The 13,092-nt window shown below is 37.5% G+C and overlaps 1 protein-coding gene across 9 annotated transcripts in view; it reads right to left on the bottom strand.

Annotated features, from left to right (window-relative positions):
• The window catches only part of CFTR (CF transmembrane conductance regulator), a 260,245-nt gene that overhangs the window by 101,915 nt on the left and 145,238 nt on the right, over positions 1-13,092 (bottom strand). For all 9 annotated transcript variants that reach the window (XM_051847977.2, XM_051847981.2, XM_051847974.2 and 6 more), the window contains 1 exon segment: positions 10,365-10,556. In XM_051847977.2, the coding sequence (XP_051703937.1) occupies positions 10,365-10,556 (192 nt within the window).

The raw sequence follows: 13,092 nt of genomic DNA, 5'->3' as shown, positions 1-13,092 counted from the left end.
TTAGGTTGATAACTCTATAATAACAAAATGATGAGCAAACCGCACTGGAAACACACACAGAAATGCTAGCACAGATGAAGTGGAACACAGAGGTCTGGAAAAGTGCTCCCCCCGCAGCCTACACATCACACTCTTTCCAGTGTGCCTATTGTATTTACCACTGGGGGAAGAAGGTATCACTGGGGGCTTCTTGCTTATTTATAATCTGTCTTCTCTAAAGTAATTTGTACATTACATAAGAATAAGGATTGTAATGTTTATCACTGTTTCTAAAATGATGCTTGCCACATGGAATTAGTTCAATGATCATTTCTGACTGAATGACTCAATTTCCCAATGCACTTCTGTCACAGTTGCATCTGCAGCATTTTATCTTTATTCTTCTTACTTCAACAGAAGAGCAACATCTATACCTGGCTGAGTCTAATCCAGCAAACACGTTCTAGGGTTTCTGCCTCCTTGTGCTGTGAGCCATCCCGTTTCTCTTTGCTCCAAATCTTCAACTGTTTGCCTCCTCGGGCTCATTCTTGTTTCAGTGTCCTGTTCTTTACTGACAAATCATATTGAGTACTTTCTGATCATTTGAAAGGCTTTGAATTTTTTTTATTTATTTATTCATCTGTGAGGCACAGAGGCAGAGTCAGAGACATGGCTCCCATCCACTGGTTCACTGGTTCACTCCTCAAATGCCCACAACAGCCAGCCTGGGCTGCGGCCAAAGTTGGGAGCCAGGAACTCAATTTAGGTCCGATGTGGATGGTAGGGACTCAATTAATTGGATACAGTTTCAGTTAGGATGAATAAGGTCAGGATATCTTCTGCACAGCATGGTTGACTATGGCTGTGCTGTTTTATCAAAAACTGTTAAGAAACTGGATCTTAATATTCTTACCACACACACACACACACACACACGTATGTAATTGATGGATATCTTAATTAATTTGATTGTGGTAAAATTTTACATCATATACATATATTTAAGCATCACATTATACATGGTAAACATACAATTTTATTTGTTGATTATACCTCAAAAAGCTGAACAATTTTTAAAAATAATTAATTACATTTTTAAAACACACTTGCTGGGGCCAGTGCTGTGGCGTGGTGGATAAAACCCCACCTGCAGTGCCAGCATTTCACATGGGCACTGGTTCAAGTCCTGGCTCATGTTCACTTCCAATCTGGCTCTCTGCTATGGCCTGGGAAAGCAGTGGAGGATGGCCCAAGTCCTTAGGCCCCTGCACCCACATGGGAAATCCAGAAGAAGCTCCTGGCTGCTGACTTCAGGTCAGCCCAGCTATGGCCATTGTGGCCATTTGGGGAGTGAACCAGTGGATGGAAGACCTCTGTCTCTCTCTCTCTATCTCTATCTCTCCCCCTCCACCGTCTCTCTGTAACTATGACTTTCAAATAATAAATAAGTAAATCCTTAAAAAAAAAAACTTGCCACCATCTTTCACTCATCCCTTTTTCTCCCCTCATATCAAAATAATGATTCCAGCCATTCATTTGATCTTCTAATTATTTCAGGAACCAAGCAGTTTCCTTTTCCCTGCTGTCCTCACCAGCAGATCATCACCATCTCTCACCCGAGTCACTGAAACAGCCTCTAAAGGGTCCCCTTCCCTCTGCCATGCCCCTTCTCCAATAATCCATGCTCTATGCTGTAGCCAGAGACACTTTCAGAAAATGGAAATCTGCTCCTATCACCACTAACTCCTAGCCCTTCAGTGAGTCCTATGGCCCTCCACTTAACTGTCTTCATGTATCCTACAAAGTTCTTCCCTCTCCCAGTATCACCTCTCACCAAACTCCTTCGTTTCCAGACTCCAGCCTTACCACACCACTAACTCCTCAAAAGTGCCAGGTGCTCTCTTGAGTCCAGGCTCATTTCATTCTGCACACCAGCTACAGAGAATTATCTATAGCTCCTTGAATGTACAAAGTCCTCTCTTGGCTCCAGGCTCTGTACATTCTCTTCTCTTTCCAGAGTGTTCAGCAGGGTTGTTCTCCACTCAGATGACTTGTACTCATTCATCATCTCTCAGCTGAGATGTCACTTCTACCAAGGAAGCTTTTCCAGACCTTCTACAACCAGATAAAGTGCTGTTTATCTGTACTTACATAAGGACCTTACGTTAAGCAATATCATAGAACTTGTCAAACTGTGATTGTTTTTACTTGTTCATTTTCTCCACTAAAATGAAAACCCTTTGAGGACAAGGACTGTGTCAGGAGTATAAGACAATCCCTAGTTTAATGTTTGCATTCATAAGTATTTGCTAAATGAATGAATGAGTGTGTGTGCTTGTGTATTTCTCTCCCCCAAAGTATCTGTTAATTCAAAAACTCCATACAAACACCCGTGTTATACTTGCAGGCAACACAGTGTTGTGTTCACAGAAGGAATTCAACAAATACTTTCTGAAATCATTATTTAATCAAATCCAACTCAAGGGTAAATAGCTTTGTAAATGAAAAGTAGGTATTATAGACTTGGTTCTATAAAAGTAACAGTGGTAATATAATCTGCCATTTTAAGGATTGCTTTGAGTATTCAATCTTTAGGAACACCAAGGTTCCCTTCCTGGGAATATCTTCACAAACATTTCTCTATGACCATAGAGTCAGGAAGCTAATAAGACACCGAGAATCAGAACCAGGGCAGACTAGATTGTAAAACAGCTACAGATTTCTTTGAGGCCCCTTCTATATTTAAGGTTTTTAAAAACAAGTGTAAGATCTTTTCTTCATCGCTTTAAAATAGACATCTCTTTAGTATGGAGAACTCTGTAAGTACAGAATCAAGAATCCCAATTCTTCAAGAGAGTTGAAATATCAGTCACATATATGATGACACATTATGGCTTTTACCTGTGGAAAACTTAATGATTTTTTATTTTGTCTCTTATCTATGCAGGCCTAGCTTAACTATCTTAATTTCATTATTTTATAAGATTTATTTATTTATTTGAAAGGCAGAGTGACAGAGGGAGGGAGAGACAGAGAGAAAGGCCAAAAATGGCCTCAATGAACCAGACAAGGCTATGCCAAAGCCAGGAGCCAGGAATTACATCTGGGTCTCCCATGTGGGTGACATGGTCCTAAGTACTTGGGCCACCTTCCACTGTTTTCCCAGCAGGGAGCTCTATCAGAAGTAGAGCAGCAAATACTTGAACCCACACGACAATATGGCATGCTGGCATAACATACAGCAGCTTAACCCACTGGGCCACAACACCAGTCCTAATTTCATTATTTATTCATGGGATAGCTTGGTCTCAGACAGTTATAATTACTTTTGTGTGCTACTGTTCTGTTGACTTGCCCAAATCCAACTAGGAGGGGCAGGCTTAAGACTATTTTGGTTTTGGAGACATATGATCTTTCATTTGTTAACTTAATAATTATTTCTACAGTTGTGATCTTAATCCTTAAATCTTAGCTCACACTTTTGGAATTCAGTATATTTGCACTTTAACTGCAAACTCTATGCAAAGCTGTCACTATGTAAGCGGAAAATGAGGATTCAATCAAAGCACACCAATTCATGCCAAGTACTCAGCACAATGCTGACACGAATGTTAGCTACAATTGGTTTTTAAGTTCCAGGACTCAAATTAAGCGAAACAGCAGTTTAACTTACAAAGTCCTATGGCTTTCCTGTTTGGTTCTGATTCAATAGTTTTAGAAAATGGATGTTCTTGCTTCATATCACAATAAATAGCTGTAGGTGCTTTCAAACTTAATTACTTATCAGTGGAAAATCACAAGTAGTTCAAGGTACAGTTAATGTGTTTTTTTCTGGTTTAGGGTACATAGCTGAATGTGTTTCAAATATCCATTTTAGACGTTCATTATGTGTTGGGTACTACCGAATGCAAGTGCTAATATCTATGCCATCTTCTTTATTTTCAGTTCTCCCAACTGAATATTTGTGAATTCTCCTGACAGTGGTGAGTTGACCATTCAAAAGTCAAGCCTCAAGTCTGTCCTAAAAGTTAGTTTTGGCCAGACCTAGAAATCCAGAGGTCAAATTCACATTTAATTAGTCATGTGGTATCTACATGATGGAATTTCTAGAACCAATGTTAACTCATTTCTTTGCTTACTTCCCTCCCATTTTTCATACTTCTTGCCAACTACCCTCCTAAGAATTTTTTTGGTTTAGTAAATTCTTGCCAATTTCCTTTCCAATTTTATTTTGTTCTAGTGGCTTAAATATGAAAGCTACCAAGTGGTGGTAGAATAAAAAATACATGAAAATTTTACCTTCTTCATCTTACATGGTAAATATTTTCATTAAAATGCATATGTAATGCCTGTCGTGACAGATTTTTTCTTAATGTGGATCAGTCTGTGGTTTCACAAGTATTGCAACAACTTTGTGGAAACCAGTTGCTAATCCTAAGCTCCTGACCTCCTTCCCATAGTCTCCACCCCTACCTCCCACCATGCACTACTATAAAAAGCCAATGACTTCTCCAAAACCAAGTACTTTCATGAGAGCAAGTCACTGAATAAAGACAGGCCAAGTATTCATTACCCAAACACTCTTCTGCCTAGAATTCTATTCCTATTAGCCATGGAGCTATGTGGTAGACTATGGTATTGATCAACTGCAGTAGAAGTGGAATTCTGGACAAATAAAAGACAGGAGGACAGGGAAGTCTGTCTCTCCTTTAATAACAAAATACAATTATAATTTCATGCAGGTTAAGTAAATGAACTAGGACCCAACGATATTGATTCCTCTTTTTAAGCTAGCACAGTCTCCAGGGGCAGTTACAATGCTACATATGTTTAGGAGGACTGTACGGCTAGTTTGGTTACCTGAGAAGAAAAACGAGAAGACAAGTTAACATTTACAGAGAGGCATATGGTATTTTTAAAAGTAACTATAAATTTGGCTAGGAATCCATTCTGTTTAATCTGGATTCAAAGTAGGATATATAAGTATAAAGCACTGAGCTGCTCCTAAAAGAGGACACTTAAAGGTGAGGAATCTGCACATGACTTGCCTACCCACAGCTTGCACTGCAAACTACTCTATCAACAGAAAACTATCTCCATGCCCTTCCCTGTGATAAAGTCTTCAGGCTATCCCATGAAGTGATTCAGTTCCAACAGAAAACTATGTGAAATATGCTGTGCATGCTTTCTCCTATCCAAATGTACACCTGCCTGCCTGCTCCTATGACACTGAGCATCATAACATGCACGAAGTGTTTTGCAGATCTCAGAGCTGAGCAAAAACAGAAGTGAGGAAGAGAATATTCTGTTCTCACCTCCAATTCCAGGTTTGGATGTAACCCATTAAGAAACAGATCAACTTTGGCAGTCAGAACGAAAACATACTGATTCACAAATGTTTGTGTTTGATGATGAGGCCACATGGCAAATATCGAGGACTCTGTGCTGGCACCATTGGCTTACCCCTTGGGGATTCTGTAGGTAACACAGGTTCCCAGGAGTAAAACTCCTCCACATTTGAAAAATAAAACCTTCATTTGTCCACAGGTATTCTACTGTATTGAGGTTCTCACTGTCCATTTTCAAAGGTAAGAACACTTACTTAACAAGAACAAGATTAGGAACTTTCAAGTCACTGAGCATCAGGGAAACTTCTGCCTTTGTCAAGATGGACTAGCACTTTCAGTTACTTGTACGTTTTACTTCTAGCCAACCAATGGTGCCATACACTTGTCCGCTCAAACTCTGAACTCTAAGGCTTACAGAAGAACATTTTCTGAGCAAAATTCTTGCAACGGACATGCCTACTTCAAAACATTTCCAAGACAATCATCCAAGAAGAATTTACCATTCTCTCAATGTGCTAGGTGGAGTATACTAACATAATGTTTTTGGAATTGCTGTTCTCAAGGAATTTACCATGTGGTTGCACAGATAAGAACAACAGATATGAAACATTCAGCATAGAGAAGAGAACTGCATACACTAATTTTCTCATTGGACTCACTATATTCTTCCAGTTTAAAGCACAGAAATTTAGGAAATGCCTGGGTGTTTTTGCCTGTTGTAAGATTACTAGGAAAGTTTAAAGTTGCAGTTACAAAAGTCAGCAGGACAGAAAATAGTAGAGACGCAAAGATTCTTTGAAATAAAAAGCTGAATATTTGATACTGCTAAAACTTTCAAGTAAAGGAAAAGTGTAAATTGTACACTAACAAATGAAAATTTTAAAAGGGCTGCGCTGTAGCATAGTAGGCTAAGCCTCCCCCTGTGATCCTAGCATCCCATATAGGTACCAGTATGTGTCCAGCTGCTCATCTTCCAATCCAGCTCTCTGCTTTAGCCTGGTAAAGCAACAGAAGATGGCTCAAGTGGTTGGGCCCCTGCACCTTTTTGAGGGACCTGGAAGAAGCTCTGGTTCCTGGCTCCTGGCTTCAGATCAACCCAGATCTGGCTATTGCAGCCATTTGGCAAGCAAATCAGTGGATGGAAGACCTTTTTCTCTGTCCCTCTCTCTGTCTGTAAATCTACCTCTTAAATAAATAAATCTAACCAAAAAAAGAAAATGAATTATCAATATTAATGACTATTAAATCTCACTAGAGGCACCTCTCATTGTTATTTTGTTAACAAAATCTGTGATCTTCTGAACAGATGAGATGTCTCACTTCCATTCAGTTCATCCCCACACCTTTCTCTCCTAAACCCATAGCACGTCTACCTATTCACATTTCCAATTCGTGTTGGAAACCAATTTATTTGTTCTCAAATTTCCTGATGAAAAAAATTCACTTTCCCAAATTCCCATTTCTCCTGTTGCCTATTTCTATGGATGTAAATAATACATAAATATGACATTCCTTATATTTCCATTCCTCTACCTAATTTTTCTCTTTTCTATTCCATCTTAAATATTATCTAGATTAATAAAATAACTTCTTATTTTGACTGCTAAAGTTGACCCATCTAGTCAGAATAGTGACTAACATTAATTATAAAAAAGCTACTTATTAAAAACTTTCCTGTACCAGAAGAATCTACAAAACTCAACAAAGTAGATAACATTATCCCCAAATTACAAAGCATAAAACTGAGTACATAGCAAAGTATAATAATGTTCTTTAGAAACTTGTTTTTTCTTTCTTTATTATTATTATTATTATTATTTTGCTATTCCACATGTCCACCTTAATTTTGCTTCTCATTATCACAGGCAAGTGTCATACCTTAAATTTGAAGCTCCCTCTAAGACCAGATTTCTGAGCCTAGTATAGAAGGAGATGGCTCACCAGCTTTTGTCCTCTCCAATCATTATTCCCAAGTTACACTCTAGTTCCTATCAAAATGCTTGTGGTTGGGCTGGTGCTGTGGTACAGTGGGTTAAGCTACCGTCTACAGCACCGGCAACCTATATGGGCACCAGTTCAAGTCCCTGGCTGCTCTGCTTCTGATCCAGCTCCCTGCTAATGCACATGGGAAACCAGCAGAGGATAGCCCAAGTGCTGGGACCCCTGAACCCATGTGTGAGACCTGGAAGAAGCTCCTAGCCCCTGCTTAGGATTGACCCCAGCTCTGGACATTGCAGCCATTCGGGGAGTGAACCAGGAGAAGAATATCTCTCTGTTTTTCCTCTCTCTCTGTAACTCTTTCAGAGAAATAAATATTTTAAAAACAACAACAACAAAAAACCTTGTGGTGGCCTATGTCAACCAAATAGTTTCATATCTTGTGAATCTGTTCAAAGTTTCCTCTGTCTAGAATGTTTCTACCTTTTATTCATTCATGATGATTGTTTTTACAGACAGTCCCCCTGAACTTGCCAAGCAGGCTGATAGCCTTCAGCTGGGTCCAGAGAGTACAGTTAACCCAACCTTTGTTGCATCATAATGAACTGGTCACAAAGATCATCTGCCATTATATAACTGACTATAATTTCCCAAACAACTACTTTTGTCATGATCAACATGCACACTGATGGCTTTTCACAATCCTTTAGCTTTATGGTTCCCTTACGGTTTACCTTAACTACACAAACCCCCATCTTATCATTCCCTACCAAGAATAAATATAAAAAGTATTTCTCCAATGTCAGGCTCTTAAACAGCATTATCTACCTCAAAGGGAACAGGAAATAAGCTAATAGTACAGATTTTATGCTAGGCACCTTATAAGTATGACTCAACCTTCTCAACAACCCATTTACTCATCATGCTCCGAGTTTACATCAAATGAACCTTCTCCTCACTTCACTGGCAACTCTAATGTTTGTTCTTAAATGAAAAATTCCTCCAAGGCCATAGGTTTCATTCTTGTCAGCCTTGGAATTCCATTGTGAATCATTCCATCAGAGGTCCTTAGCCTTGTTTCTTCATGTAGAGATTAGCCCTTACAACAGGCAGACCCAGAAGGAGTTCCCATTTCCTCTTTCAAACTTCACCTATAAACACGCATCTTTCATTGTCTACTTAAGCATCAATTAAACTCTGTATTGATATGTTTATCCTACTTTTTCATGAATCCTAGAACTTTATGGGTTATAGTCTATCCATATTTTTTTTTATTTCCACCTATTGGTGCATTATATAAAATACAGAAGATTTTTTACCTTCTTGTACTTAAAAAAATTAGGCCCAAAAGACCTATTTTATTATTTCCATGTAAGCAAAATGTCCTGAATATCCAAACTTATAGAGATGGAAAGGAGATTAGTGGTTACTTAGGACTATGAAGGAAGCGGGTTAGGGACAAGCGAATGGGCATTGATAGCCAATGGGTATGGGGTTCTTACAAAGGGGCCAAAAATCAAGTGATGGCTGTATAAACCTTTGAATATGCTAAAACTACTGAATTTTTAAGGTTAGCCATACAATCAGAAAAAAAAAAAGAATATATTCTTCCCCTCTCTTCCTTCTTTCACTATTTTCTAACAGTTCTATTTAGATACAAATCACATACTACACAATCTTTCATTATTAACACAAGGCTCCCTACTATGAACCATTCAGAAGATGGACTAAGTCTTATTTAACTTGGTATTCAAGACTTAGCTAAGTATTCAGAAATTAGTAACTGTTCATTCCATGAATGAAGAATCGACAGCTTTGAATTTACTACTAGTAGTATACCTAACCTTTATTTTGGGTTAAATACATATTTTGTTAGTTTCTAGGAGGATCAAACCACCATGTATAAAATCATTTCTACAGAAAACTTAGATAAAGCAAGAACCAAAATAGTCTACCAGAAATCTTCCAATACCTTTCTGCTCATAAGGAAATGAACTCCATGATTTATCTTGCAAGGCACTATGACTGCAAATCCCAAACTTAGAAACACATCAATTTTTTTTTTTTTTTTTTGGTAATAAATGCAGGGTTCCAACCTCAAGACTGTGAAATACTATCTCTGGATGCTTAAATTTTGAAAAATGAAGAATCCAATACTTTTATACAACAAATTTTCATTATGCTCTCAAAGTGTACAGAAACAGACTGGAGCTTTAAAAACTTTTGAATGAGTCAGTATACACTTGGGGTTCCATTTGGATAGTCTTGCAGTTCTCTTTTGTAAGAATTGTATTTTCCATCTAATTCACATTTTCCTTTATTTATATTGTATTTAAGCTTAATTTTTTCCCATTATAATTTTTCATAAATGGCAATGTAGAAAATTCATCAGTACCAAATACTATCTATCAAAGATACTAATTTTTAATCAGAATCACTACTCAGGTAAAACTTTTGACAAAACTTACAATAATATACTCTGGACCCTAACATTTACATCAGTAATTACTGAACCTACTATCATATCCAAATGGTTTCCATTTGGAAAATTTTATACTATTTTCAGATAATTAGCCTATTGGTCAATATTACCTTTGTTAGGAAATGATTCAATAGCATCATCTTCATTTTGCCTGCTTCAGAGAATTATAATCACAAGGTTATACTGCTGTATGTTCAACGTTGAGGAAAAGATCCTGTCACAGTTTTCTCTCTCTGATCCTATGCTGGCAGCTCAATACTGGCTCCATTAGCTTATGGTGTTATTAAAATTCTCTTACACAATTCTGAAGTATCTTTTTAAAAACTGCACGCTGTATAAATGTCCATTGAGGACAGCTGTCCCACTAATGAGTGAACAAAATTCCCACCATTTAATAGTTTTTAATACACCAACCTAGCCCATCATTTAAAAAAATAAATTGCATCTATTTTATGTATTTGCAAACTTCTGAAAGCAGTAGTCACGTGTTTTATTAATGGATCTACCTGTAGCAGCTTACCCACAGAGAAATCTTTAATTTATAAAGACTAAAATTAATAACAGGTAGTTTGGAAGTTTTATAAGCATAATCAGAAATTTTTCACATAATTGCTTACCTCTTCTAGTTGGCAAGCTTTGATGACACTCTTATATCTATACTCATCGTAGGAAACACCGAAGATGATGTTCTCTTTAATGGTGCCAGGCATGATCCAGGAAAACTGAGAGCAGAATGATATTCTTCCACTGTGCTTAATTTTACCCTCTGAAGGCTCCAACTCTCCCATAATCATCATCAGAAGCGAAGTCTGGAAACAAAGAACACCGTCATGAAGTTATTCGATCAAATCACTGCCAGGATTCACTTGGCTCCAATTACCATCCTCAACAGAGGTTCCTATTCTGATTTTTTAAGAATCTGTTAACTCATTTGATTCAAAACATTTAAGTACTTCCTGTTCCAGGTATTCTGCTATGCACCAAAGAAACAAAGGCGGGGGTGGGGGGAATGAAAGAGACAATTACAATCCAGTGTGACAAGTGCCAGGTAGAGGTTCACAGAGAAGGGGCACCTAATTCAGAGTGTTGGGATAGGGTTGGAGGAGGCCCAGGTCAGATGAGTGCCAATTAACATTTGTGTTGGGTGCTGAATCCCCATGTTTGAATTATATTAATTTATTTAATCCTCACAATAATCCTACAAGGTATCTTCAGTATTCAGAAAACTGGATTAGGTAAAGATTAGATTAGAAGAGATCTAATCTAAGGAAGATTAGATAAAAGGGTCTATTCAGGTAATATTGTCCCCACAAGACTCCTGAAGTGTAAAATCATTCAAGGTAGGATGGACCAAAAGGAAGTCTCACTGAGCAAAAACTTCATGTAACTGTGAAGTAAAAGTAATAGAATTAGCATTGCAGATCAGAATGTAAATGCTGTGTGACCTGACACTAACAAGTATAAAAACTAAGTAAACAAAACAATGAAATGGGGTGTGGGTGTGGAATGTACAAGAAACTTGCAGATTGCTTTATCAAAAAAAGCTGGAAGTCAAAGGATATCATTTAAAGCTAACAAACCAAGTAACAGAAGCATAAGCATATTTAACAATACAAAATTAAACATCAAGAAAGATAACGGTATTGACTAAAATTGACTAGAGGAAAAGGCAGTAGCATTGGAAAAGCATTGATTTTTATCTGTGAACAATGATTTTATTGGGAGCCAGGGCTATGCCACAGCAGGTTAAACCTCTGCCTGCACTGCTGGCTGCTGCACTGCCCATCCAACTCCCTGCTAATGTGCCTGGGAAAGCCCTGGAAAACCACCCGGAACTTCGGCCCCTGCCACCCTCTGTGGGAGACCCAGAAGGAGTTCCAGGCTCTGGGCTTTGGCCTACCAATGAGCCAGCCCTTATGGCCATTCAGAGAGTGAACCAAAGGATGGCAGATCTCTCTACCTCTCAGTCTCTCCCTCTGACTGTGTTATTCAAATAAAGAAATAATCTCTGAAAAGTGATTTTATCATATTAGTGAAGTAACAAAAGTTATTATTATAAATACATCCATACACAGGTATGTACGTAGTCACAAATCCAAGAACCAACAGACAGCATAGCATATTTATAAAAAACAGAGAAAACAAATAATATGACAGAACTCAATAAAAGGTATTTACAAAGTCAGCAAATAAAACTCAGTAAAAGGAGGTGATGGTTGTGGAACTATGTACATGCACTTAATACCATGAAACTACATGATTAAAGATGGTTGAAATGGTAAATTTAAAAAAAAAAAACCTTACAAATTCCAAAACATATTAGGTAATATATCCAAAAATATTTGTGGAGGATATTCTTATAATAAAAGTATATAAATTAGGATTTTTTGGTTGGCTAAATGCATCCATTAAAAGGAAAAAAGCAAAATTAAAAAAAAAAAAAACTTCAACTCTATGTTAAATAAAAGAAGCACAATTAAAACAAAATAAAATAGAATCTGGTAAGTTAAATAAAGTTAAATTTGGTAAGCACAAACAAAAAGAAAAATTGTAATTTACATATTAGACAAGGAAAAATTTAGGACTAATGTCATCCAATGAAAAAAAGGCACTCCGGGGCCAGCTTTGTGGTGAAGCAGGTTAAGTCACTGCCTGCAACACAAGCATCCCATATGGGCACTGATTTGTGTCCCAGCTGCTGCACTTCCAATCCAGTTCCCTGCTAATGTGCCTGAGAAAGCAGCAGAAGATGGCCCAAATGTTTATACCCATGCCACCTATGCGGCAGACCTGTGGAAGCTCCTGGCTCCCAGTTTCAGGCTGGCCCAGCTCCAGCTATTGCAGCCATTTAGGGAACAAACCACAGGATGGAAGATTCTCTCTATTTCTAACTCTGACTTTCAAATAAACAAGTAAAATTTTTACAAATAAATAAATCAATTAAATAAAAAGCAATATTCATGAAGAAAAAATTATGGAACCTCTAAGGAATAATAAGAAAAAACATGTAGTGGAAGACTTTAATTCAACTTTTTGTTAAGAAGACCCAAATATCACTGAGTAATAATGTAGATTTAATATCTATATTGAACTCTATTCTATTACTAGAAAGTATACAAATAGTCTCTTTTAAGTGGCCAGGAAACAAACACAAATATTGACTATTTATTAAATGGATGAAAATGATCATAAAACATGACAATGATCATCGTTTCTAAGAAGTGGAAATAATACGGCCAACAGTCTCAGAAAACAAAGAAAATTTATTTTCTTTCTGAAAAATGCCAAGCTTTCCCTTAGGAAGCTTTTGGGTCAAAGAGCAAAGAATAACTAAAGCTACAGATT

This window comes from Oryctolagus cuniculus, chromosome 3, assembly GCF_964237555.1.
Source record: "Oryctolagus cuniculus chromosome 3, mOryCun1.1, whole genome shotgun sequence".
NCBI classification, from domain to species: domain Eukaryota; kingdom Metazoa; phylum Chordata; class Mammalia; order Lagomorpha; family Leporidae; genus Oryctolagus; species Oryctolagus cuniculus.
This window is presented reverse-complemented; position numbering and strand designations above follow the sequence as displayed.